A 25,886-nucleotide genomic window follows, 5' to 3' on the forward strand; every position below is an offset into this window, starting at 1 on the left:
ATCAGGGGTCTTAAAGAAGACATGAATCAAGATCTGATGGAGATGGTGATTAATGATTTAGCTGTTGTTTTGAATACAGATAAAGATGAACTACGTAGAGAAGTGGAAAAAATTTACAGAGTTAACTCCTGGATTGCGAAACAAAAGAACCTGCCAAGAGATGTGGTGATTTACTTTGCCAAGAGGTCTCTGCGAAATGAGATTATACAAGCCTTTTATAACAAGAGGTTCCAGATTGCTGCCCAAGATGTCATCATTTTAAAGGAAATCCCATCTAAAATTTTAAGAAATAGAAAAGACTTTGCTTTTTTAGCTAATGAACTTAAAACAAGATTGATGCCATTCAGATGGGAGATTCCGATGGGTATTGTTTTGAGCCATGCGGGGACACGTTATAGACTTAATACGGTTGCTAAAGCTAAAGAATTTTATAATACGGTCCTGGGAGCAGGCTCATCTTCATCTATGACTCAGAAAGCTTTGAGTGGCAAAGAGGTGGAACAGCAGTCTGAAGGATTAGGTTTGATGGCTGCTGGACAGGTGGAATGGCTGCGTCAAGCAGAGGTCAAAGAGCAGAGAATGACCCGTGCAGCACACAAACGTAAGGAAAAGGAACAACAGAAGAAAGAAGCTAAAGAATCTTCTCATGAGAGTGTCTCGATGCCGGTGGGAAGAGCAAGACCCAAGAGTTCTGCAACACATTCTTCAGTGGCAGATCTTGAGGGAATCTTCTCCAGGCTCCTGGTTGAGGGAGATGGCAAAGTTCCTGACCTGGAATGCTAACGGTCTCAATTCCCCGCAGAAAAGAAAGAAAATCTTTTATTATCTAAAGCAACATAATAATGATATTATCTGCTTGCAGGAAACTCATATTTTACTTAAAGATCAAAAATATTTAGCTAATGCTCGCTTGGGATCTCACTTTGTATCTCCTGCCCCTGGGAAAAAGGGGGTGTGGTTATTTATGTTAAGCAAAGTCTACCAGCTTGTCTGGTAGAATCAGATCCTCAAGGAAGATATGTTATGATTGAACTTGGCTTATACGGTAAGAAAATACTTATAGTGGGATTGTACGCACCAAACCAGCAACAGGAACAATTTTATAGATTGTTACATCAGAAAATAACTTTGTTGGACTATAGGTCTGTGATATTAATGGGAGACTGGAATGGTGTTTTGGATACACAAAAGGACAAAAAAGGTTCTTCTACTTTTTTTAAACAGGCTAAACTACCTAAAGCCTTTTTTGATTTGAAAGAGGACTGGGAGTTGAGAGACTATTGGCGTGAACGTAATCAAGAGGAAAGAGACTTCACCTTTTTTTCAGATAGACACCAATCTTTTTCAAGGATTGATTTCTTCTTGATTACAAATGATTTATATAATAGGGTGAAGAATGTAAAAAAATTTTCTAGGTCATTGACGGATCACAGTCCAGTCTGGATGGAATTGGCTGCTGAAAAAGAGGAGAGGAGATTTTGGAGGGTGAATGAGAACTTATTTAAACAAGAAAAAATGTTCAAAAATTAAAGGAATGCTTAAAGGACTATTTTGCTTTAAATATGTATAAGGGAACATCAATGTCAATGGTATGGGACGCAGGTAAAGCCTTTATGCGTGGGATTTTGATAAAAATGAACAATGTTCATAGACAAAAGCAGACTCAGAAACGTAAAGAATTGGAAGATGAGATTAAACTAAAAGAGAAGTCTTTGATTTCAAATCCTTCAGATGAAAAGGTTAAAGAAGCTATAAAGTTGTTAAAAACACAATTTAATATGTTGATGGCTGACCAAGCTGCAACCAACCTAATGTTCATGAAACAAAATACATTTTGTAATGCTAATAAACCAAGGAGATGGTTGGCCTATCAATTAAGAAAGAAACAGAGACAGAGAATTATAGATAAAATAAAGTATAATGGTAAATTGGTCTACCAGAAAGAGTTGATTAAGAAATCTTTTTTAGATTATTATCAGAAATTATATAAGAGTACCAATGTACAAACTTTAGATATAAATAATTATTTAAGTAAGGCCAATTTTCCTAAACTAACAGAAGATCAGAAACAAGAAATTAATGGTTTAATTACTAAAGAGGAAGTTGTGACAGCTATTAAGCAATTAAAACTAGGTAAAGCGCCGGGTACGGATGGCTTGACATCTATTTATTATAAAACTTTAGTAGAAGAGATGACTCAACCTTTATGTGAGCTTTTTAACAATATATTACAGGGTTTAGAGATTCCTCCGTCATAGCGCAGTGCTTTTATATCTTTGATTCCAAAAGAGGATCAAGATCTTACTTTACCTAAGAATTATAGGCCTATATCTCTCTTAAATGTGGACTATAAAATTTTTGCAAAAATTTTAGCTAATAGGTTTATGGGGGTTCTGCAGCAGCTTATACATAAGGATCAATCGGGCTTTATAACTGGAAGGTATATGAAAAATAATGTTAGACAAATTATTAATTTATTAGAATATTTAGATAAGAATAACCAAATCTCTGCAGGGCTGATATTTTTGGATGCTGAAAAAGCTTTTGACCAACTGAATTGGCAGTTTATGTTAAGATTAATTAAGGAGATGAATTTTGGAGAAAAAATATCACAAGCTTTATGTGCTATATATCAAAAACAGACGGCTCAACTTATTGTTAATGGGGGTTTGTCAGAGGTTTTTACAATAGAAAAAGGTACAAGACAGGGATGTCCATTATCACCGTTATTGTTTGTTCTAACATTGGAAATTTTGTTGACCAAAATTCGGGAGTCGCAAGAAATAAAAGGAATAGAAGTTAACAAAAAAGAATATAAGTTAAGAGCTTTTGCAGATGATTTGGTGGTTACTCTGTCTCAACCTACTTACTCTGTAGTAAAGTTATTACAATTGATTCATCAATATGGTTGTGTCTCAGGTTTTAAAATTAATAATAAGACTAAAATATTACCTAAAAATATGATTAATCGTGATAAGCAGATTTTGGTTAATTTAAGAGATTTCGAAGTTGTTGATAAGATAAAATATCTGGGGGTCACTCTATCTGTTTCTAATGCAAAACTGTATAAGAATAATTATGGAAAGTTGTGGATCAGGGTACAGAAGGATTTGAAGAATTGGGATAAGTTACAGTTATCTCTTATGGGTAGAATTGCAGTGCTTAAAATGAATGTGCTACCAAAATTTCTTTTTTTGTTTCAAATGTTACCTATTTTAAAGAATGAGCTTAACTTAAATGAATGGCAGAAAGGCATTAATAAATTTATTTGGGCAGGGAAAAAACCAAGGGTAAGGCTTAAAATTATGCAAGACTTTCGTGAGAGAGGTGGACTCAAAGTACCGAATTTGAAATTATATTATGATGCTGTGGTTTTAACATTGATTAGTGATTGGGTAAATTTAACAAATGTAGAAATACTCCATCTGGAGGGTTGGGATTTACTTTTTGGATGGCATGCCTACTTAATTTTTAATAAAAAAGTGGATCGAGTTTTTAAATCACATATTATAAGGATTTCTTTACTTCGGGTTTGGAGGAAGTATTATAAGAGTGATTTTAAAATACCTTTATGGGCCATACCTTGGCATGCGATAGAGGGGATAAGGAGAGGAGTTAAAATGGATAGGGTTTCTTATACACAACTACTTAGATGGGATGGTCAAAATTGGCAGTTAAAATCTTTGGAAGATTTAATACATGAAAATATTACCTATTCATGGTTTCAATATAGACAAATAGTGGACAGGTGGAAGATGGATTGTAATATGGGCTGGCTTAGAGAAGATGAAAATCTTTTTAAACAAGTAAAGGATCAAAGACAAACTCACATTAAGAGGGTTTACGGGGTTCTAGTGGAATTGGATTCAGAATCTGAATTAATCAAAGATTGTATGATTAAATGGGCACAAAATTTTGGTGAACCAATCCCACTGGATACCTGGGAAATTATTTGGGTGAGGAATGTTAAATTTACACAAGCCCAGAACTTAAGGGAGAATTTTTACAAAATGTTTTATAGATGGCACCTTGATCCACAAAAAAATGTCTCTTATGTACCCTGATTTACAGCCTAAATGTTGGAGATGTGGTTGTTTGGATGCCACCTATTATCATATTTGGTGGTCGTGTAAAAACATAAAAGCTTTTTGGATTAAGATATGGTGGAATATTCAAAGAATTTTTAGAAGGAGGGTAAAATTTACTCCGCAATTATTTTTGTTAGGTATTGTTACTGATTGTGATGCTAAGGAGATTATATTGATGTTAAATTTGATTACAGCCGCAAGGCTGTTAGTAGAGCAATATTGGAAGAAGGAATCTTTGCCTACTTTGCAAGAGTGGTTTTTTAAAGTTTCTTATTTGGCGGAAATGGCAAAGATTTCGGCTTTTTTAAAGGAACAATCGCAAGAGAAATTTTTTGTTGTATGGGAGAAATGGATAAATTTTATACAATATAAATTGGATATAAAAAAATATCATTTAGCTTTTTTATAACTTGTATATAATTTTTGATATTTTATAGACTGTTTTCTTTTTTTTCCTATTTCTCTTCTTTCTTTCTTTCTTCTTTTTTTTCTTTTTAAGTATTTTTTCTTTTTAATGTTTATGTCATATATATTTTATTATTAATTATTTTATAAGTTGTTAAAATTTGTTTAGGTTTCTTAAAATCTTAATTAAGCCTATATTCAGTTCTGGGAAGCTCGGGGGGGGATGGAGGGGGTGGTTTGGGAGGGATTGGGTGAGGGTTGTTTTGTCTCTTTTTGTTGTTATTTGTAAAAACTTTTAAAAATTTTCAATAAAAAAAAAAAGAGAAGCCGAAAGAAAGAAAAAGAAAAAGATTTTCAACAAACATGGAAAGGCAGAAGCCCCGTACAAAGACACTTCACCTGATTTACTTTTTAAATCTACAGAAACATTTATGAATATGTGGAAAGACTTTTTGACTCAGCAAAATATATTGATCAAGAAATATATTGGGCAAAGGAAAAAGACTAAAGTGGAAATCAACAAAATAGATGATGGGATCTATCAGAGAGAATACTTAAAAAATAAATATTTGTTTGAATATGGTTAAAGAAGTAGAAAAGATCTGGAATATATATGTCATTCTAAGAGGGATGAATCTCTCAAATAATATAGTATGGTTTCCCCCTTTTTTTATTCTATTTCTTGATATGAGTAATATAAAGAAGTTGAAATGGCTTAGATAAAGGAAATGTTTTAGATATTTAAATGTGATTGGATTTAAGAAAATTTTAATGGATAAAAATGTTTTGAATAAGAGTTAAAGGACTAGATGAATAGATATATTAAATGGAATATTTAAAGATTAAACATATTTTTAATTATGGTTAAAAAGAATAAGAAATCTTGGAAAGAAATATATATTAGCTTAGGAGAGATATACTGTATATGTTAAGTAGTATGTTATTTTTTTATGTTTCTTTACTCTTGTTCTCCTTTCTTTTTTATTGTTTTATCTATTCCTTAAGAAATGTAAAAGTGCTGAGATGGTTCATATGGCAGAAAAAATAGACTTAAATCTTTAAATGTAATTAATTTTTGAGAAAATCTTAACCAGTAAGAATACTTTGAATTTTGTGGGAGAAACAAATTTAAATAAGGTCTGTAATAGGATCTATGATAAGGCAATCAGAATGATTGGATAGAAAAGAAATATTATATTGATGTGATTATTATTTTAGGATCATTGGGAAAAATATATATTTAATTGTTATCTATCAAAACAATAAGAATTGTATTAACTCAATGTTTGCAAAAGAGGACATTCGGGGAAAAGAGAAAATCAACTAAAACCATTATGTGGATTATGGATTATAGAAATCAATTGTTAGTGATTGATTTACAAATGTAAACTCTGACAACACACTGTTCACCAATTATTAAGTGATTTATGTTTTTAAAAAATCAATAAAATATACTGCTCAAAAAAATAAAGGGAACACAAATGTATAGGATCCTATACATTTGTGTTCCCTTTATTTTTTTGAGCAGTATATATTACCCTCCAAAAAAGTTATACCCAATTGCTTATTTGTATCTGAGTCAATGTCTCAGCAGATACATGTGAAAAGTACTTTCTGCTGCTTCCTCATCTTCACTTTAGCCAGAACGAATATTGCATAAGAGATAGTTTAAAGAAATTAGTGAAGGTGCATTAATTATCACAAGGTGAATGAGGCTCACTGCAGTTTATCAACATATGTCAAGCTGCTCTGTTTAAGAAAGAACATACCAAGGGAAGTTTTAGCTCATATTTAAACTGTGTAATAAACATCTATTCTTACAACAAACTAGTCATTCTTGAATGCTATACATTCTCAGACTATGGTTTGACTTGTGATAGTGTAAAATGATTCTTTTTTACTCCTGAACAAGCATGCAGAACCATATTTAACACATACATATGCATATAGCTATACATATGCTTGTAAATGCATTTTCAGGTTTAAATTTCCTTGTGGGTTCCACTTGATTAGACAAGTGAAGTATAAATTGAGTAAATAAATACAACAATGAATAAGTCTTAAGTGTTTAAAACAATGAAGGTTCTGATCCTACAAAGAAAATCCTGCATCTAAGGTCATCATTGCCCTGATGTGTGTTGACTTACTTGATGTAAAAATGGGCAAATTTTCAGATCAAGATGCATCAGTTGTAATCAATCAGCTGCTAAATTAAAGGCTAACAGGCCACACAGGGCTACTATTTATTTATTTATTTCCCCTCTATAAATTCTAGCATCTTCAAAATACTGCTAAATACATGTTCATCCTAGTAGTTTGTATTCAGTGCCAGAACTAGAGTTTGTGTTAACCATATTTTCTTTTATATGCACATGCTAATTTTAGAGAGGTGTCTTCATTTAAATTGTTTAATTTAGCAGAAGACAAATGGCTTGTTGTCATTCAGGAAGAAATTAGTACTGTAAAATGTAGAACTCTAAACAAATCACTGAGGGAACTTTCAATGCAACAACATGTATTTTATGTTCTGTCTAACCCATGCTCTAATTGTAATACAGGATTTTGCCATTTTATGCATGGATTTTATTCTCAGACACAGACACACATGGACACACCTTGAGGTCTAAAGATAATGCTGGGAAATACTCACATTTTCGGTGGGCTTACAGCTAGGTTGATCCGGTGTTAGCTCTCCAATTAACAGGGAATTCAAATATTTCTTTATCAGATCCTCATCCTTGTGGAAAACTATAAAGGCAGCCTAAGAAATTCAGAAAGAAAGGTGTATGAAGGAAAATGTATTGATTTACGACATTTGCATAGTCACCCATCTTAAAACCTACTCTTGGGTAGGTGTCTGGGAGTTTTTTTGTGAAAAGATGAAATATCCTGAGGGTGATTTTCTCCAACAAGCTTTAGAGGAAACCAGCTCCGCAACAATGGCTCATTTTGAGGGCTGAGACAATCTTATTTTGGTTTATCTGATGGAAGAGCAGAGCAGGACTTTCCTCCCTTGCAATGCTGGGCACTTGAGATGATCCGGTTCTTTCCTGGTTTTGCCATGATTCAATGTGCCTCTCCAAATGGCCACTGGAAAGATCTTGCTCAACATCTGCTACACTCTAGCAATAATAGAGTATGGATTGGCCCACTTTATCAGTAAGTCTAATCTTAATTCTCCTGATAATTAAAATAATGTCTAAGCCTTTTCATCAAGCCCTTTCCTTATCTACTTTCCATCTGCTGGGTTCTAACAAGCCACTTTCCTCTCCATTGGCCCATACACAGCTCTTCCCCACAGCACACAAGCATGGTTACAGCTATTGTGAAAAGCACCTGGGTGTAAATGGCTGCCTTGTTCTCCAAGCAAGATAGGCAGGGAGATGGGGAGGCAGAGCAGGGGTGTATCAAGGGAGCATAGTCTAAGAGCAGGTCTGACTTGGCATTCTATGTTAAACATCTTTTCTATGTGATCCTGCCTCAGAGAAAAATTCTTCATGGTGACTTCCATAAAAACAATAGAGGCATGTCTAGCATTTAGGTCTGAAAAACAGAGTTTGACAGTATAGCTGCTTCCTGAGCTCTCAGGCCTGAATGCTGGAAAGAAAGAAGAAAGTAGTTCAAGGCTGTCTGTGAGGGAAAAAAGGAGGAGGGTTTGTCTACATGATTGTGTGTCAGAAGCAAGAATGGAGAAAATAGGAGTGTGAAAGCAAGAAGAAAATGTGATTTTCTAATGTCCCACGTACATTAACTGGAGGGCAGAATATATTATGTATTTATTTATGTCTAGAAGTTACAGTATGTTTCTAGAAAGTATGATCTTTTTTCATTTACTGCAGATGCTTCCAAGATCAAAAGCCCTGATAGATGTGCAAGAACAGAGAAGATGTTTCTGAGCTTTAGCTACTGATCTTTATATATGCACATTACAACAGGTAACTAGAAAAAGTCCATAATTCTGATAAATATATTCTTGGTCTATAAACCATTGTATTATGAAATTGCATTATAAAATATATAATTTTATCATGTGATGGTCTTGTAAACATGCTAAATCATATTGGATAAATGTGATAATGGTTATGCAGAAAATGCTTAAAACACAAATATTAATGAAACCTGAAGCTTTTCTCCTAGATCAGTGGTTCTCAACCTTTTTAATGCCATGACCCCCAACTGGTCGTAAGTCGAGGACTACCCAACCGGTCGTAAGTCGAGGACTTTCACTGCCCAGGAGCGCCGCGCATGCCTGGTGCCACCCCCTGCGCCGGCCGAGGCGTAGCTGGCAAGCTGCAGAGACAGCACAGGCTGACCACCGGCTGGGCCATCAGCTGGCCCAGCCCAAGGGAGGTAAGGCAGCCGCTGGGCCCCACGCGCACCAGCAACCCTCCCTGCACCCGCCGGCCTCCCACCTCCCACCCCTGGTCCTCTTTTACTTACATTTTTAGTAGTTGCTCAGCAGGGAGGGGTGGAAACTTCCAGACAGCTTGCCTTCACTGCAGACAACTTGCAGCACCGTTTGCAGAATGGGACTTTTGGCGGGCTCAGCAGGGCAGAGACAGCCTGGACAATTTCTATTGGCTTTTGAAAGCCAATAGAATTAGACTCTATTCAAGAGAGTCTATTCTATTGGCTTTCAAAAGCCAATAGAATAAAAGGGAGTAGCACAGCTAAGGAAAGGGGGGAAAAATGGCAGACTGCGTTGTTTGGCGACCCCCATGAAATGGTCGTTCAACCCCAAATGGAGTCCTGACCCACAGGTTGAGAACCGCTGTCCTAGATATTATGGATAAATCAACAAAACAACAAAAACAACAATTTTTATATGGTGACAGCTGCAAGGATTGCATATGCCAAATATCAGAAAGAAAAAGGAATACCGATAGTGGAAAAATGGATTTTGAAACTGACAGAATTGGCAGAGATGGCGAAATTAACTGCGCTGATTAGAGATAATGGTTTGGATAAGTTTATAAAAGACTGGAAGCCATTTGTGGAGTTTCTGTGAGTTAAATATAATAATGGGCTGTTCACAGAGGGCTTTGAAATTTAATATATTTTGGGGGGTTAACAGTTAACAGATTGTTTTACAGTAAATAGGTATTGGGTCGATTTGATTGATAGACAATAGATTTGAATATCTGAGATATTTGTTAAGAGAATGTGATGTAAAGTAGTAATTTATAAGCTTATATGAAAAATGTATAACTAGTTGTAAACAAATAATGCAAGGGAGTGAAACTATCCGATTTGTGTGAGATTCAGATATCAGCATTCAACTGGGGTGGAGGTCATATGTTTATGGTTAATCTTATATTTCTTGTATACACATTTTCCTCATTTTTTTGTATCTTGCTAATTCTTGTTTTGATGGTTTTATGCTGCATAAAATAAAACATATAATAAAAATGAGAATTATACAATAGAGGGTACAGATCCCAAACTTACCTGGAAATTAGTAAACCTACATATATCAAGAGGGTTCACTTTGTCTCAGAAGGCCTTAATAAAGACATCTGATGAAATTAGCTACAGCTCAGTCCTCCAACTGCAGCATATAAACTCCTATTGCAGTGATGGCAAACCTTTTAGAGACTGAGTGCTCAAACTGCAACCCAAAACCCACTTATGCATCATCGAGTGCCAGGTAGGTGTGCCCATTGGTTGGGCATGGCCCATTGGCTGGGCATGGCTGTGGTGGTAACAGCAGACTGGGTGGGACTAAAAAGTTCAATCAATCAATTACAATTTTGCAAGATTTTTTTTCCCACGAGAAGTTGAAATTGACTGATTGAACTTTTTTTTTTTGCACACGGCGGCGGAAGCCTAAAGTGAAAAGGTTTTATAAAACTCAGCTGAAGGTCTAGGACTGGGGCGACAGTGCGCGTGCCCACAAAGAGGGCTCTGAGTGCCGCCTCTGGCACCCATGCCATAGGTTCACCACCAATGTCCTATTGCTATTATGTGATTACTTCAAATAGCTTTACTTAAACATCGAATCAAAATATTTCTTATAAATTATGACTGTATAAATCATGCTATTATGAAATATACAATAGAGATTCTAAACTTATCTAGAATCCAGTCTCCACTGCATTTACAAAAAATGTTAAAATCCTGAAATACTCGATAGAGGACACCAGTGCTTTTTTTGTAAGAAAAAAGGTGCCAGAACTCACATCTTGTTAATCTTTTATTTAAAAAATTATATATTCAGTTCTTAACATAAATTTAAGTTATTGTATTTAAGCAAATGTTCATAGTAAATTTTATACTAAAAATTATAAAAAGATTTTCAATTCACCAACAATTTTTTAAACTAAAGAAATAATTTATATTTCGAATGTAGTCAATCACTGTAAACATACCCATGCACATCGGTTGTGTAACGAAACATAATGGTCGCCACTCGCAGTAAGCACTCAGTGCGTGACCACACGACCAATCACAAGCTGGGCAGTACCACAAACCAAGCAGCACCATCACAACCAGCGCGGAGGAAGTACACATGCATTGGACTCAACACACAAGCAGCCCGCATGCACTGTGTTAATGATTTTGCCGCCGACCTGCTACACCTGACAGGGCGATTCAAGTCCACATGGACCAAACATCAAATTTTCAAAAGTTACTTTTAAAACTTGGAAAATCCGTCAAAAAAAGCTGGCAGAACTCTGTTCCGTTGCATTTTATGACAAAAAAAGCACTGGAGGTCACACTTCTCTGCTACCAATATTACTCATACACTTTCACTGAGAAAGTCTTCCTGACTGAATTTTGCTTAGGCAAAATATAAGCTGCTTTTGCACAAACACCTTTTGAGCAGGTCTTCAAATCTAAAATGTATTTTGTTCACATTGTCAGTAAAGTTAAGTAACTTAGATGCAGGCAAACATTGGCCCAAAACTAGGAAAAAAGAAAGCCTGCAAATCACTGCAACCTGCTTCTCCGGGGATCAGCTGCCAGGCCCCTGCCCTGTCCTCTATCCAATGAGGCTTCTAAATTTTGGTCAGATTTTGGCACTCGGTACTACAAAATTGCCAGGTGACACAGCCATCACCTTGAGCTTCTTTACTGTGTGTCAAAGCACTGGGCTGTCCAACCCAGAACAACTACAGGTAGCCCTTGAAGAATAACCACAATTGAGGCCAGAATTTATGTTGCGAAGCAAAATGGCTAAGTGAATCGTGTCCAGTTTTATGACTTTTTTTGGGAACAGTTTCTAAGCAAATAATTTCAGTTTAAGTGAATCACACATGGTCATTAAGCAAATCCAAATTCCCCCATTGACTTTGCTTGTTGAAAGCCAGCTGGGAAGGTTGCAAATGGTGATTACATGACCTCAGGATGCTGCGACCATCGTTAATGCATGCCAATTTAGTATATGTACTACTGAAGTGAGCACATAAATATATGCCAGTTACCAAGCACCCAGATGTTGATCATTAGTCATAAATATGAGGACTGACTGTAAGTCACTGTTTTCAAAACCATTGTAAACAATTAGTTGTAAGTCTAGGACTACCTGTATTCTGTAATGTCAGAAATTCCTTATGGCTTCAGACACGGTGGACACTTTCCCTCTCATTCTGCTATTAAAGACACAACCTGGAGTGTGTTCGTGCAAAGCAAGTGCTTTGTGTATCCTTCAGGTCATTCCAAGGTCCTCTTTCCCCTCAGCAAGGACTCACCGTGGCATCTTGTCCAGAATAGTGTCTGATGAGATGAGGCCCACCTGGATGCTGCAAATAGAACTGACTGACATCATAGACTTTTCGGTTGATTACCAGCCATCTCTCTTCCTTCAAGTCTCCATTGCCTGTGCGGAGCCCCACCTCCTCCCATGTGAAGAGCCGTGGGACCCCTGGCTCAGTCTCTGGCCTCCCCCCATTGGCTCCTGATTGAGGGGGCATCCTGGCTGGAAGCACTGAGGGATGCTGTTCCACTAATTCTTGAGCTATGCTATTTATCCTGTGGAAAGATGAGGCAATTCTTAATTTTATTAGATGTTACAGTCCACTTTATATAGACTCCAGCAACCACCCACATTTCCTTTATTTTTCTATTGCTCCAGACATATTTTTGCTCCTCCCTCCCATTGCATTTCTCCATGATGATATAAGAGTCTTTTGCTATGCACAACATGTACTTAAATTGGGATTTGAAACAGGATAAACAAGCATATTTTTCAACAGAGTTTTTAGATAAACAGTACAATATATCGGTATATAAAATTTTTATTATTTCTATATATTGGGTAAGAGAGCAACAATAGCATTCCACAGAAAACATATCATCAAGAACAGTATAATTACAACAGTTAAAAACTAATACAAAAAAATAGAATAAAAAGAAAGTAGACGATGCAGAAAAAAAGAAACAGAAAGAAATAGAAAAGAAAGATAAAAATATAATAAAGCAAAGAAAGGCAATACATAAAGAAGTGACTTCCCACGGTCATCAAAAATATAAACAATTTTAGTAATTTATCTTCTTTAATAATTTATCTTCCCATATCCCATCTCTTTTCTATAAATAAATCCATAAAGTACCATTATTTCAGTCCTGATATCAGCAAAAGTCTATTAAGAGTTACCAGAGAGTACATCGTATCTATTTTAACTTTGATCAAATAAACCAACTTTATATTTTTCTTGTTACTTCTAACAATCTTAATGCCAGGCACAAAAAATCAGGTCTACACATGAAGGTCTAATTAAACTGATTTATTGCTACTGATGCCTTTGTATGGGAATATTTTCAACTGACAGCACCTGCTTGGAGTTAGATAAAAGTTAACAGAATTCAAGCAAGGTTGAACTTAGTTTGCTTGTGGCTACATAGGGATTCTAAATTGATCCCTCTTTTAATTCTGACTACAGATTCTGCGGGTGTTTTCCTACACCTAATAATTAATCCATTCAAATAATGTCGTAGAACATGTTTTCGTTATTTCTTTATCCCTTCTTACAACATTCTCACAACCTTAACAACCCTCTTTTTAAAATCCAGTATAGAACAATTATCTAGGTCACTCTTGGTTTATTGTTTCCAGGACCTTCTTAATTATTAAGACATCATCCAGTTTCTTTGTTATGTCCAGTATAAGATCTTTACCTCATCATTCTTGCAGCCTGCTATTTTTAAGTCCACTTTCAACTCAGGCAGAATGTGTTCTTCTTCTAAAATACGTTTTTCACACTGTCGCTACTATTTCAAATAATACCCATTTTGAACAATGATGCACCTTTTAAGCAATGGCAAAATAGATATATTCAGATTTATATGGCTTGATAAGAAACCAAGGGTTAAATCTAAAATTCTTCAAGACACACAACAAAAGTTTTAATATTATCTGATTTTAAATTGTATTTCACGGCTTGTAATTTGGTTTGATGAAACAGTGGGGATTGCTGAAAAACACAACTTGAGATTTGGTAGGCATGGATTTTTAGAGTATGATAAAGTTAAAGTTAATGCAGATTTTTTTTAAAATGTGAGAAGTGCCATAGTAAGAATATGAAACAAATACAAACCCAGGCTATGTCTGAAAATACTTTTATTGGCCTCCAGACAGTTAGCATTTTATAGAAAAGAAACAACAGAAAAATGGTTAACATGCCAAGATTGATTAATATAGGAACAGTTAATATTAAATTCAGAGAACAACTGAAACTGAGGAATACAGTTTCAATAGTGTTCATATGAACAATTAAGAGAAAGGTTTAACATAGACAAAAAATAACATAGACAACACAAGATAGAATTTGAAAATGAATTATATTAATGATAAGCAAGTGATTGCAAAACTGTATAAATATTTGTTAAGATTTGAAACTGAAGAGGAACAAGTTAAGGATTGCATGATAAAATGGACTTCCGTTTTGGTTTATACACAGCTACATAAATAGGAGCCAATAGAGGTAAATGAGATGAAATTCACACTGTGTTTAAGAGAGGACTCCTATAAAATGATGTATTGTTGGTATGACACCTGAGAAATTATTAAAGATGTATAGTTCAAGTATTGAAGGGGACAACTTTACTATGTTCTGCTGACAAGCCACGTTTGATATTGCTGAAAATCTGATAGCACCGGCAAGTATAGAGACTGTGGCCTATGCAGACCTCAAGAAAAAATTAAGGAACATTTTGAGCTGAAACTCTCAGTAATCACCTGGCACCATGCATTTGAGCAATGTGAGCAGAGATCCAGGGAATCTGCAGCAGTTTGTGGTAGCCCTTCACCATGCTTCGTGCCAATGTGAGTTCCCTGACCTGGAAGACCATCTCAGAGACAGGCTCGTTTGTGGCCTGCATAATAGAGAATTACAGCAGCACCTATTCACCTTGAAGGAAGTCATGGTGGAAGAGGCTGCCATAGGGCAATGGAGACCCTCCAGCCATCTAAAACACATACCAGCCCCACAGCGATCCACCAAGACACCACAGAAGGCTCGGGGGAGGCCAGTGAGAGTGAAGAAATCAATTGTTTGTGGAGAGAGCCACCCAGATGGCCACACTCCACAGAGCAAACAACTTCCCCACAGAGCTGCGCAAGCTGCAGGGGACAGTATGAAAGAGCAGAATGCAGATTCTGCACAGCAGTATGCCATGCCTGTGGAAAGCAAGGGCACCTTGCCAGAGTTTGCAGAGGTTGTCAGTGGGAAACGAAACCTGCAACACAGCAGCACAAGGGGAAATGGCTCCCAGGATAGAACAGAGTGGAATACTGCTCAGGAAGGCGTAGCATCCAATGCACAGGGGCCCAACGTTCCATCAAAGAAAAGATAAGACTCCAACTAAAACTGCAAGGGGTCCCATGCTCCATGGAGCTAGATACTGGATGGGCCCTGTCCATTAACTCCTCCAGGACCTTCGACCACATTTGCAAATGTAGCCGATGATGGGTCCTGCTCAAATCATCAAGCTTAATGCTAACGGACTTTCAGAATTGCTGTGTTCCCGTAAGGGGGGAAGCTACCATTAGAGTTCGAGGGTCCCCTCTGCATAGTGGCCATAGAGGGATCGCACACCAACCTCATAGGACTGGACTGGTTCAAGGCCCTGGGCATCAAGTGATGGGCATCCATCGAACACAAATAGCTGATTTAGCAGCAGTATGTCAACAATATGCTGATGTATTCAACACAGAGTTGGGACAATACAAAGGGGCACCCATTTCACTCAACCTCTATCCAGCAGTAACTCCAATCCGATTAAAACCACGCTTCAATTTTTGCATTGAAGCCAAAAATTGATGTGGAACTAGACAAGCTGGTACAGCAGGGAGTGCTCCAATTGATGGACTGTAGCCAATGGGAGACTCCAATAGTGACCCCAGTTAAGCCTAACAGGGACATCCGCATCTGTGAAGACTACAAGTGCACCATAAACAAGGCACTACAGCAACATGCTTACCCTGTACCAGTATTGAGCCACATCCTCACTAAGTTAGACCTCGCCCAGGCTTACCAGCAGCTACCAGTAGACGACACTACTGCAGAAGCACAAACAATCATCACATACAGAGGTGCATTCCAAGTGCGCCGCTTGCAGTTTGGGGTAAGCGTAGCACCAGGGTTGTTCCAAAGTATTATGGGATGAACACTAAAGAACATTCCCTGCATCTGCCCATATTTTGATGATGTCCTGATTGTAGGGGAATCAGCGGCAGTCCTGGCGGAATGTCTCCATACAGTACTCAAACATTTCTGTGAGGCAGGTTTAAAACTCAAGAAGAAAAAATGCCAGATTGGCGTGGAATCCACAGAATTTTTGGGTTTCCGCATCGATGCTGCCAGAATCCACCCCTCTGAAGTGGTAATTCAGCAAGCCCCCACACCAAAATCCAAGGGGGAGCTACAACCATTCCTGGGCTTGCTCAATTTTTACCACTCCTTCTTACTGCATAAGGCTGCCCTGGTAGAACCGCTACATTGCCTACTGGACAAAAAAAATCCCTGGGTCTGGTCGCGCACCCAAGACAAAGCGTTCAAGGCAGTAAAATCATTGTTATCATTGGACTCTGTCCTAGCTCATTTCAATGAAAACCTACCAGTAACACTAGCCTGTGATGCTTCGCCATATGGCACTAGGGCAGTATTAAGCCACAGGATGCCAAATGGTAGAGAGGCTCCATCGCATACTATTCTAGAACATTATCATCAGTTGAAAGAAACTAGGCCCAGATAGATAAGGAAGCCCTCACCATAGTGGCTGGCATTAAGAAGTTCCACGACTTTTTATATGGACGAACCTTCACCATCTTTAAAGACCACAAACCTCTGCTTGGTCTCTTCACAGCAGACAAACAGACACTGCAGATCCTGTCGCCACGAATGCTACAATGGTCCATTTTCATGGCTGCATACTCATACCGGCTAGTCCACAAGCCAGGTAAGGAAATGGGCCACACCGATGCTCTCAGCCAACTGCCTCTACCGCATACTGATCTGGACCCAGCCTCAGCTTGTCATATCCTGGTGATCCAGGACCTACCTGAAGCACTCCTACATGCAGGGGATGTTGTAGCTGAAACTACCATGGACAGAACGCTTAGCCACATTCTCAACTGCGTGTTAAGGGGGGGGGCTAGAGACCCGGTCAGGCCCTGAATTCCATCACTACGCTTCTTAGAAAAATGAACTGTCGGTCCACAAGGAATGTGTGCTGTGGGGCAGTAGGGACATCATTCCACCAGTCTTCGCTTCAGGATGCTGGATTCATTACACAAGGGAATGAATGAAGGCCCTAGCTAGGCCTGGACAAGGACATTGAGAATTAAGTAAGGAGTTGCCAGGCCTGCCAAGAAACCCAACCAGAGATGCCACAAGTACTAGTGCACAACTGGGAGACCATGCACGCCCCATGGTCTTGTGTGCACATTGACTTTGCAGGCCCCTTCCAAGGGCAGATGTTCCTAATTGTAGTAGACAGTTATTCCAAGTGGTTGGAAATGGCACCGGTCTCATCGATGACAACAACCAAAGTTATCCAAGAGTTGTGCCGGCTGTTCATCACACATGGTCTGCCAGATGTAATTGTGTCCGACAACAGGGCACAATTCACATCAGGAGAGTTTCAATCTTTCCTCAACACCAACATGATTCAGCACATAACATCCACTCCATTCCACCCCATGACCAACAGTCAGGCCAAACAAATGGTCAGGACCACAAAGGAGGTGCTCAAGCAGATGATGACTGGGGACTGGAATCACCACCTGGTGAACTTCCTCCTGTGTCAAGCCACAGCTCCCAGTATAGCCACAGGTCACAGCCCAGCAGAGCTGAAGTGGGACCAGCGGCTCACCACGAAGCTTGACTGTCTTCACCCAGGCAGAGTAGCAGCAGAGATGGCTCAACCAAAGCCCCCCAAGAACTTATAGCTGGGTGAATTGGTCTGGGCCAGGAACTATGGAAGTGGGGCACCTTGGGTGGCAGCTAGGGTAACTAAGATAACAGGGCCCTTGTCAAACGAGGTTATTCTGGGAAATGATCATATGGTCAGATGCCACATTGATCAGTTACGGTGTCGGCAGGCCGGGCCAGTCCCGGGTGAGGATCTCGAGGTTTCATCAGACACACAAGAGAACTGTTTTCCTCCAAGTTTGACTACATCACCCATGGCCACCTCCAGGGAAATGGAGGTACAAAGGGCCGTTGAGATGCCACCACTCACAGGCAACCTAAACGGCAATCACAACTCTGTTCATCTGGAGATGGACAATACTCCACTTGAACAGGACTCTCCAATAACATTGCAACAGTCCACTAGGATCCACGGGCCCCCGGCCTATCTCAAAGACTATGAATATTGAACAGACTGAGGATGAAAACTATCCTAGGGGAAAGGGGTGTTATGTATTGAATATATATAAAGTTGTGTTAATCCCTGCTAAAGTGAAACTGACTTAACTCCAGCTGCTTGTGAAGCTAAAATGAAACTAATCTTTAGATGACCGTGACTGTTAACTCCAACTGTTTTGGAGGGAAACTTTGAACATTCATATCTGGGCGGGTTTTTCAAGTATTGTGATTGGTTAAAACCCTGTGGGCTCAGAGTATAAATTACAGGCAATTGCCTGCAGTTCTCCAGTTCTAGTCAATAAATAACGTTGTAACTATGCTGATCTCTCCTTGCCTACTGAAGCCCACAATAGTAACTGTAGCAACATTATTACATTCACAACAGTGGAGGAATATTGAAATATTGGGGAACGGGCCCTTGGGGAGGCTGTCGAGCAGGCCGAAAGAGCCGGCCTATACTGGCACCCCGTGGAAGAAGACGAATTATAGTCCCGCCGTGGCTGGGTTGACTTTACACAATTTTTGGATATCCGGAGAAGCCATTGATGAGCTGCATGAGAGGTACTTGGAGAAGTTGACCCAGCTCTTTGAGGAGCATAAGGCCAAGTACAGGCTGCCCCAAGACAAGTACCTAATGATCACCTAGCCGGCCACATTGGACCAGCCTGGGACACAGAGGGGCAATATTTTTTAGAGAATGTTTGTTGTGGGTATGTGTATGTATGTAGATGAATGGTGGCCCTGTTATGTATAAATTTTATTATTGTATTTAGGGCGTATGAATGTGAATATTTTTATTTTTATGTATATAAATTGAGTGTGAATGTGTATTGAGTGTTTGGGGTATGAGAATGGTGGAGTCGGGGGCGGAGCCTGGTACCCCCTCTGCTGAGTGCAATAGCAAAAGTAGGGGGGGCAGGACTTACCCTTGGGCTTGGTCTGTATGGAAAGCTAGTCCGGTCAGGAAGGGAGAAGGCTGGTGAGGGTGGGGGTACTCCGGGGAGGAGAGAAGGTCGGAGCATCCCGGTTATGACTGGGATGGGCAGATATGGCAGGAGCCGAGGGGCAGGCCATCTTTGGGGAACGAGGACTCGCTATATTAGAGCGATTCCTTGTTCCGGCCCCTCAAAAGGCTCATCCTGTAGTACTGGTGACAGGGGAGTACAGGGCCCTAGTTGTAGGCTGCTGTTGCTTAATGCCAGGTCCATTGTCAACAAAGCCCCCCTTGTCCGTGATTTAATACTGGACAGCAGGGCGGACCTGGCATGTATAACCGAAACCTGGCTGGGCCCTGAGGGGAGTGTCTCCCTCTCGGAGATGTGCCCGGATGGGTTTGTGGTGCTTCATCAGCCTCGACATCAGGGCAGGGGTGGGGGAGTGGCAGTCATCGCTCGAAAGTCCTTGAGTCCTCGTGGGATTCCTGCCCCGGAGGTTTTCGGGTATGAGTCCCTCCTATTGAAGTTGGGTTCACGGGTACAGTTGGGCTTGCTGCTGATGTACCTACCTCCCAGCTGCGTTGCAACAGCCCTGCCTGCATTGCTGGAGTCAGTAGCCGGGTTGGCGGTGGAGTTCCCCAGACTTATGGTACTGGGGGACTTTAACCTACCATCACTTGGCGATTGCTCAGAGGCGGCGCAGGAGTTCATGGCTTCCATGGCAACCATGGACCTGACCCAGGTAATCCAGGATCCGACTCATAGGGGTGGTCACACACTCGACCTTGTGTTTCTCTCGGGGCAATGGAGACATGATCTGGAATTAGGGGGAATAGAGATCTCACCCTTGTCATGGACAGATCATTTCCTATTGAGGCTGGACTTCAGAGCATCACTCCCCCATCGCAGGGAGAGGGAGCCGACTAGGTGGTTCCGCCCCAGGCGCCTAATGGACCCAGATCGGTTCCAGGAGGAGCTTGGGGAAATACCTGACTCCCTTGTCCACAACTCGTCCGGGTCCCTGGTTGCGGCCTGGAATGAGGCGGTGTCCGGGGCCCTGGATCGAATTGCACCTTTGCGACCTCTCTGTGGTGGTGGTCCCCAGAGGGCGCCTTGGTTTACTGAGGAGCTCCAGGAGATGAAGCGCCACAAGAGACCTCTAGAGCGACGTTGGAGGGCCAGTAACTCTGAATCTGACCGATCACTATTAAGAGCCTATCTTAGGACTTATTTAGTGGCGATAAGGACGGCAAAGCGTGTTCACTTTTCTGCACTTATTGCGTCCGCAGAATCTCGCCCGGCCACCCTGTTTAGGGTGACCCGCTCCCTTCTTAAAGTGGAGGAGGCGGAGGAACCCTTGCAGGGGAGAGCTGAGGAGTTTGTTCAGTTTCTCTCGGACAAAATCGCTCAGATTCAGAGAGACCTGGACTCCGACTGGGCAGTGCCAGCCGAGTTGCCGGTGGCTGGTCTTAGTCATGTTATCTGGAGCGAGTTTGAGCCTGTGACCCCTGATGAAGTGGACAAGGCCGTGAAGGCAATGAATGCCGCCAATTGTTTATTGGACCCGTGCCCCTCCTGGCTGGTTTCTGCCAGTAGGGAGGTGACACGAGGCTGGCTCCAGGCAATAATCAATGCCTCCTTGATGGAGGGGTCTTTCCCGCAACCTTTAAAGGAAGCGGTGGTGAGGCCCCTCCTCAAGAAGCCTTCCCTGGACCCAGCTGTTTTGAAGAACTTTCGTCCTGTCTCCAACCTCCCCTTTGTGGGGAAGGTTGTACAGAAGGTGGTGGCGTCCCAACTCTTGCGATCCTTGGATGAAACTAATTATCTGGACCCTTTTCAATCTGGTTTCAGGCCCGGCTACAGCACTGAGACTGCTTTGGTCACACTGACCGATGAGCCCGGGATAGGGTTCACTCCTCTATCCTGGTGCTTCTTGACCTCTCAGCAGCTTTCGATACCATCGACCATAGTATCCTTCAGCATCCTCTCGGAGAGGTGGGGGTGGGCGGCACCATATTACGGTGGTTCTCCTCCTACCTCTCTGACAGGTCGCAGTTGGTGTTGGTGGGTGGACAGAGATCTACCCCTAGGCGCCTCGATCATGGGGTGCCTCAGGGCTCAGTCCTGTCCCCCCTCCTTTTTAACATCTACATGAAACTGCTGGGTGAGATCATTCGGCGACATGGGGTGAGGTGTCATCAGTACGCGGATGATACCCAATTATATATCTCCACCCCGTGTCCTTTCAGTGAAGCAGTCGATGTGATGTGCTGGTGCCTGGAAGATGTGAGGGCCTGGATGGGGGTGAACAGGCTTAGACTCAACCCTGACAAGACCGAGTGGCTCTGGGTCTTGCCTCCCAAAGGTCAACTGGATGGTCCATCATTAGTCCTGGGGGGGGGCAAATTTACCTCCCTCAGTGCAGGCACGCAACTTGGGTGTCCTCCTGGACTCACAGCTAAATTTGGAACAACATCTATCGGCTGTGGCCAGGGGGACCTTTGCCCAGGTTCGCCTGGTGCACCAGTTGCGGCCTTATTTGGACCGAGAGGCTTTACTCACAGTCACTCATGCCCTTGTCACCTCAAGACTGGATTACTGTAATGCGCTCTACATGGGGCTACCCTTGAAGAGCGTTCAGAGGCTGCAGTTGGTTCAGAATGCAGCCGTGAGAGCGATTGTGGGCGCGTCAAGGTACGCCCACGTGTCACCTATCCTCCGCGAGCTGCACTGGCTTCCTGTGGGTCTCCGGACACAATTCAAGGTGTTGGTTATCACCTTTAAAGCCCTTCATGGCATAGGGCCAGGTTACTTACAGGACCGCATACTGCCGCACAGTTCCCAGAGACCGGTGAGGTCCCATAGATTGGGCCTCCTTCAGGTCCCGTCGGCCAGACAATGTCGGTTGGCAGGCCCTCGGGGAAGGGCCTTTTCTGTGGTGGCTCCGACCTGGTAGAATCAACTTCCCCCCGAGGTTCGAACAACTCCCACCCTGCCGGCCTTTAAGAAAGCCGTTAAAACTCTACTGTTCCGCAGGCCTGGGGCTGATGTCCCCGGGGGGGCGGGACATGATCAGACTTGCGGTATGATTGTATTATTTTATTGTTTTATTCTCAATGATTGTTTTAATTTTGTACGCCACCCTGAGTCCTTTGGGATTGGGCGGCATATAAATAAATTAAATAAATAAATAAATTCCCACAATGAAGATATGAATAGGCAGAAATGGCAAATTGACCTGATTGGTGAGGAACAAAACAATAAGTAAATTTTTAAAAGACTGGAAAGTTTATGCTGAAAAATAGAAAAACATAAAGTGGTGATTTATGGATTTATTACTGAAAAGGGGATAGATAAGGGACTGAGAGAATTTCTGTAATACTAAAGAGAGAGGGATAATTATTTTGTTAATATCTGTTGAAAAGAAATTTGGAAATCCTTCCTTCCTTCCTCCCTCTCTCCCTCCCTCCCTCCCTCCCTTCCTTCCTTCCTCCCTCTTTTTGCACTTTTTATTTTGTTTCTTTTTCTTCTCATTTTTTTCTTTGTCTTTTATTTATGGAAAATTGTCAATAAAATTATATTTTAAAAAATTAAAAAATATATCATTTTGTGACAGTTTGTGAAGGGGTTTCATATGGCATGCATACAATTTTCAGAGCCTGCATGTAGACTTTCTTATTTAAATATTCATCATTTCTTCCAGTAGAATATAGGAGAACACGTATAGCAGATTATTTAGGATTCAGGAACTATAGGCATAACTATGAAGTCATATCCTTAATGTATTATAATTTTTAAAAACCACATAGTTTTCCAACAAGGGTTAGAGTAGACAATATAAGAACTGCAACAACTACTATGTAGGACAAACAGGCAGAAGATTGGCAGAACGCACCCATGAACACTAACTGGCAATCAGAAGACATGTTGAAAATTCTTTAATTTCACAACAGATAGACAGATTTAACCATAGTTTCAATTGGGAAAATGTGACAATCCTAGACCAGGCCAAATCCAAAACTGCCAAGGAATTTCTAGAAGCCTGGCACTCTGCCAAATCAGCCATCATTTTAAGGAAACGTTTTATTATTGAGAATCAAATGAGGATATTTGATCCTGAACAGATCAGAGATAACAATTGTGGTGATCTGTGGTAGATAAAAAGCTGTTATAGAGTTTCTATGAGTTAAAAATAACAATAGATTGCTAACAGAGGGCCCCCGTTTCCTGGCTATATTGCTAAAGGGCCAAATATCTTGCTCTTGTGTGTTTTGAATTGGATGTTTTTAATGTTTTTTTACTGGTTTTGTGGTTTTTATTCTTTTATTTTTTTATTTTTAATCATAATATATTTCAGAACTGTAAGCCATCCAGAATCATTGACTGAGCTGTGTGGCCACAGAAATATAAACAAACAAACAAATAAATAAAATAATTGCAGCAGGTCTGGAAGCGGGCATGCTCATCATCCTTCTCATCAACCAGTCCTTTCTGGAACTAATTTCTGAGCAGCCCCTCACTTGAAGTGATTTTTTATACCATCAGCCCAGGGAAATCTGATCCTGATTAAAATAATGATCAAATGGGTATGACAAAATGTACCTTTGGATTTTTTATAATCTGCACCTTGAATTACACTTGAAAGCAAAATTACAACCAGAGCAATTTGCAGAGCAAAGATGTCACATAGACATACCAAGGCCTGTCCATAACAGCCTGCTCTGTTTCATTCTGGACCAGTTGAAGTTTCTGAATGATTTTTAGGGGCACTCCTGTGTAGAATGCATTGTAGTAGTCCAGCATGAAGCTCTTTATGTGATAAATCTTAATTATTGGAGGAATTGCCTATCTTCTGTGATACCTGCATTGCTGATTCATGCTGACAGGGTCGGTGCACTCTGGGTTCATTTGATTCTACAGTGCTACCTATCAGGGCCCAGGAAGCCTACCTTCTCTGATGTAGCACCTGTCTTCTGGAAATAAGTTCAAGGTTGAATTGTGGAGTCCTTGGTGCTCAGACACCAAACTAAAGATTGCCAAGGTTTCTATTTTGCTCTTCTTTCTTTTTCTTTTTCGGCCTGGTTTCAGTTGTTGGCTTTTCTATGTTATATTGTTTTAGTCATAAATCACATTCTCCAATTAGTTTAAAATGCAGGCTTTCCCTCCTTTACTCCAACTCACCATTTCTTATCATCTCTTATTTCAAACGTGCTGAGTTCACACACTATTACAAAATTGTTATGTCTAACTAACTCCTTTCACATTCCTCCTCCTCCCCCACTATCATCTAATTCTAAGAGTAAAGCATAAGAAAGAAAAAGGCTGCATCTCTATATGTTGTCAAAGCAAGAACATCCAATGTTAGCAACGTTGACATCCTCCCCCCTTTCAAAAAAGACAAATCCTATAGTGTAAACAAAAGCATATGTTAAGGACTATCTCTCGGTTTGTTAGGGTGTTTCTTGTAGAACCTTTTGATGAGTCTGTCAGCTTTCACATTGCTAGATTTCACCCAAGTGGCTTCAGATAGCGAGTATCCCTTCCATTGTACTAAGTACTGAAATTTCCCTTTAAAAATTCTAGAATCAAGAATATGCTTTACTTCATAATGAGTTTGACCCACCACTACGAGAGGTCCAGGTGCCTTCTTAGAGGGAGGCCTTAAAGTGGATTCTTGAAAAAGTTTCAACAAGCTGCAAGGAAAACAGGGTGAATTCTCCCTAAAAGCCTAGGGAGTTTTAATTCTACTGTGACCAGGTTGGTGATCCATACAATGGGGAAAGGCCCCAAGAATTTCGGTCCTAATTTCATACTGGGTAATTTAAGGCGTAAATATTTAGTCGACAGATAAACCTTTTCCCCAACTTGGAATATTCTTTGAGGGGTTCTCTTTTTATCTGTCTGCTTTTTATAGGTCTCGGCAGGGCTTTTTTTCTCATAGAACGCCCAGAACGGAGTTCCGTCGCCCTTTTTGGATGGAACCTTGTAGGGTGGGCAAGGCAGGTTGTATGGCATATGTGAGTTCCGGCACCATTTTTTTTTTTAGAAAAAAAGCACTGGGTCTCGGAAGTCTTTTTTAAAGCAGCTTTCATGGCTTTCCAAACCTCTTCCCACCCCTTCACCCATTGATCAAGTGTCTGAGAAGCAGAGGGTGCTTGAGGGTATTCAGGTATTGGGCTGAACTCTTTTCCTGTAGCTACTCTGAAAGGCTGCTGTGAACAGAGTTATTGTAAGCCACCTCTGCAAAAGAGAGGAGGTCGGTCCAGTTGGTTTGTTGGTAGGAGATATAACATCTGAGATATTGCTCCACCATCTTGTTAATGGCTTCTACGGCCCCATTAGTAGATGGGTGAAAAGCAGATGATAGACCTTGAGATGATCCAATTAATTTAAGAAAGCTCCTCCATTTTGAGGGGGAACATAGCGTACATTCTCAGCCGTGGGAGTTTGGCTCCCAGCAACAGTTCAATAGAGCAATCATTGGGTTGGTGAGGAGGCAGGGTATCACATTCTTTCTCACTAAATGCCTCCCCTAGGTCCCGGTACTCGCTGGGTATGAGTGGCTCACCTGGTGGCAGTGAGGCAGCCATGTGCATTTGCTCATTAGGTGGGCTAAAGTTTCCTGTAATGTCTGTTGAATCAATGGG

At 40.5% G+C, this 25,886-nt stretch overlaps 1 protein-coding gene across 2 annotated transcripts in view; it reads right to left on the reverse strand.

Moving 5' to 3' along the window:
- The window catches only part of LOC120312448 (acyl-CoA (8-3)-desaturase-like), a 46,573-nt gene extending 34,082 nt beyond the window's left edge, over positions 1-12,491 (reverse strand). For both annotated transcript variants that reach the window (XR_005557898.1, XM_039353176.1), the window contains exons 1-2: positions 12,185-12,491; positions 7,144-7,254 (exon numbers count right to left, since the gene is read on the reverse strand). Coding sequence is in view for 1 of the 2 variants with exons in the window: in XM_039353176.1 (XP_039209110.1) it covers positions 7,144-7,254; positions 12,185-12,406 (333 nt within the window). In the remaining variant the exon portion in view is untranslated. The remainder of the gene's footprint in view (positions 1-7,143; positions 7,255-12,184) is intronic.
- Between the last annotated feature and the right edge of the window lie 13,395 nt (positions 12,492-25,886).

Source organism: Crotalus tigris, unplaced genomic scaffold (genome assembly GCF_016545835.1).
Source record: "Crotalus tigris isolate CLP2741 ecotype Arizona unplaced genomic scaffold, ASM1654583v1 scf7180000018504.2861643, whole genome shotgun sequence".
Classification (NCBI taxonomy): Eukaryota; Metazoa; Chordata; class Lepidosauria; order Squamata; family Viperidae; genus Crotalus; species Crotalus tigris.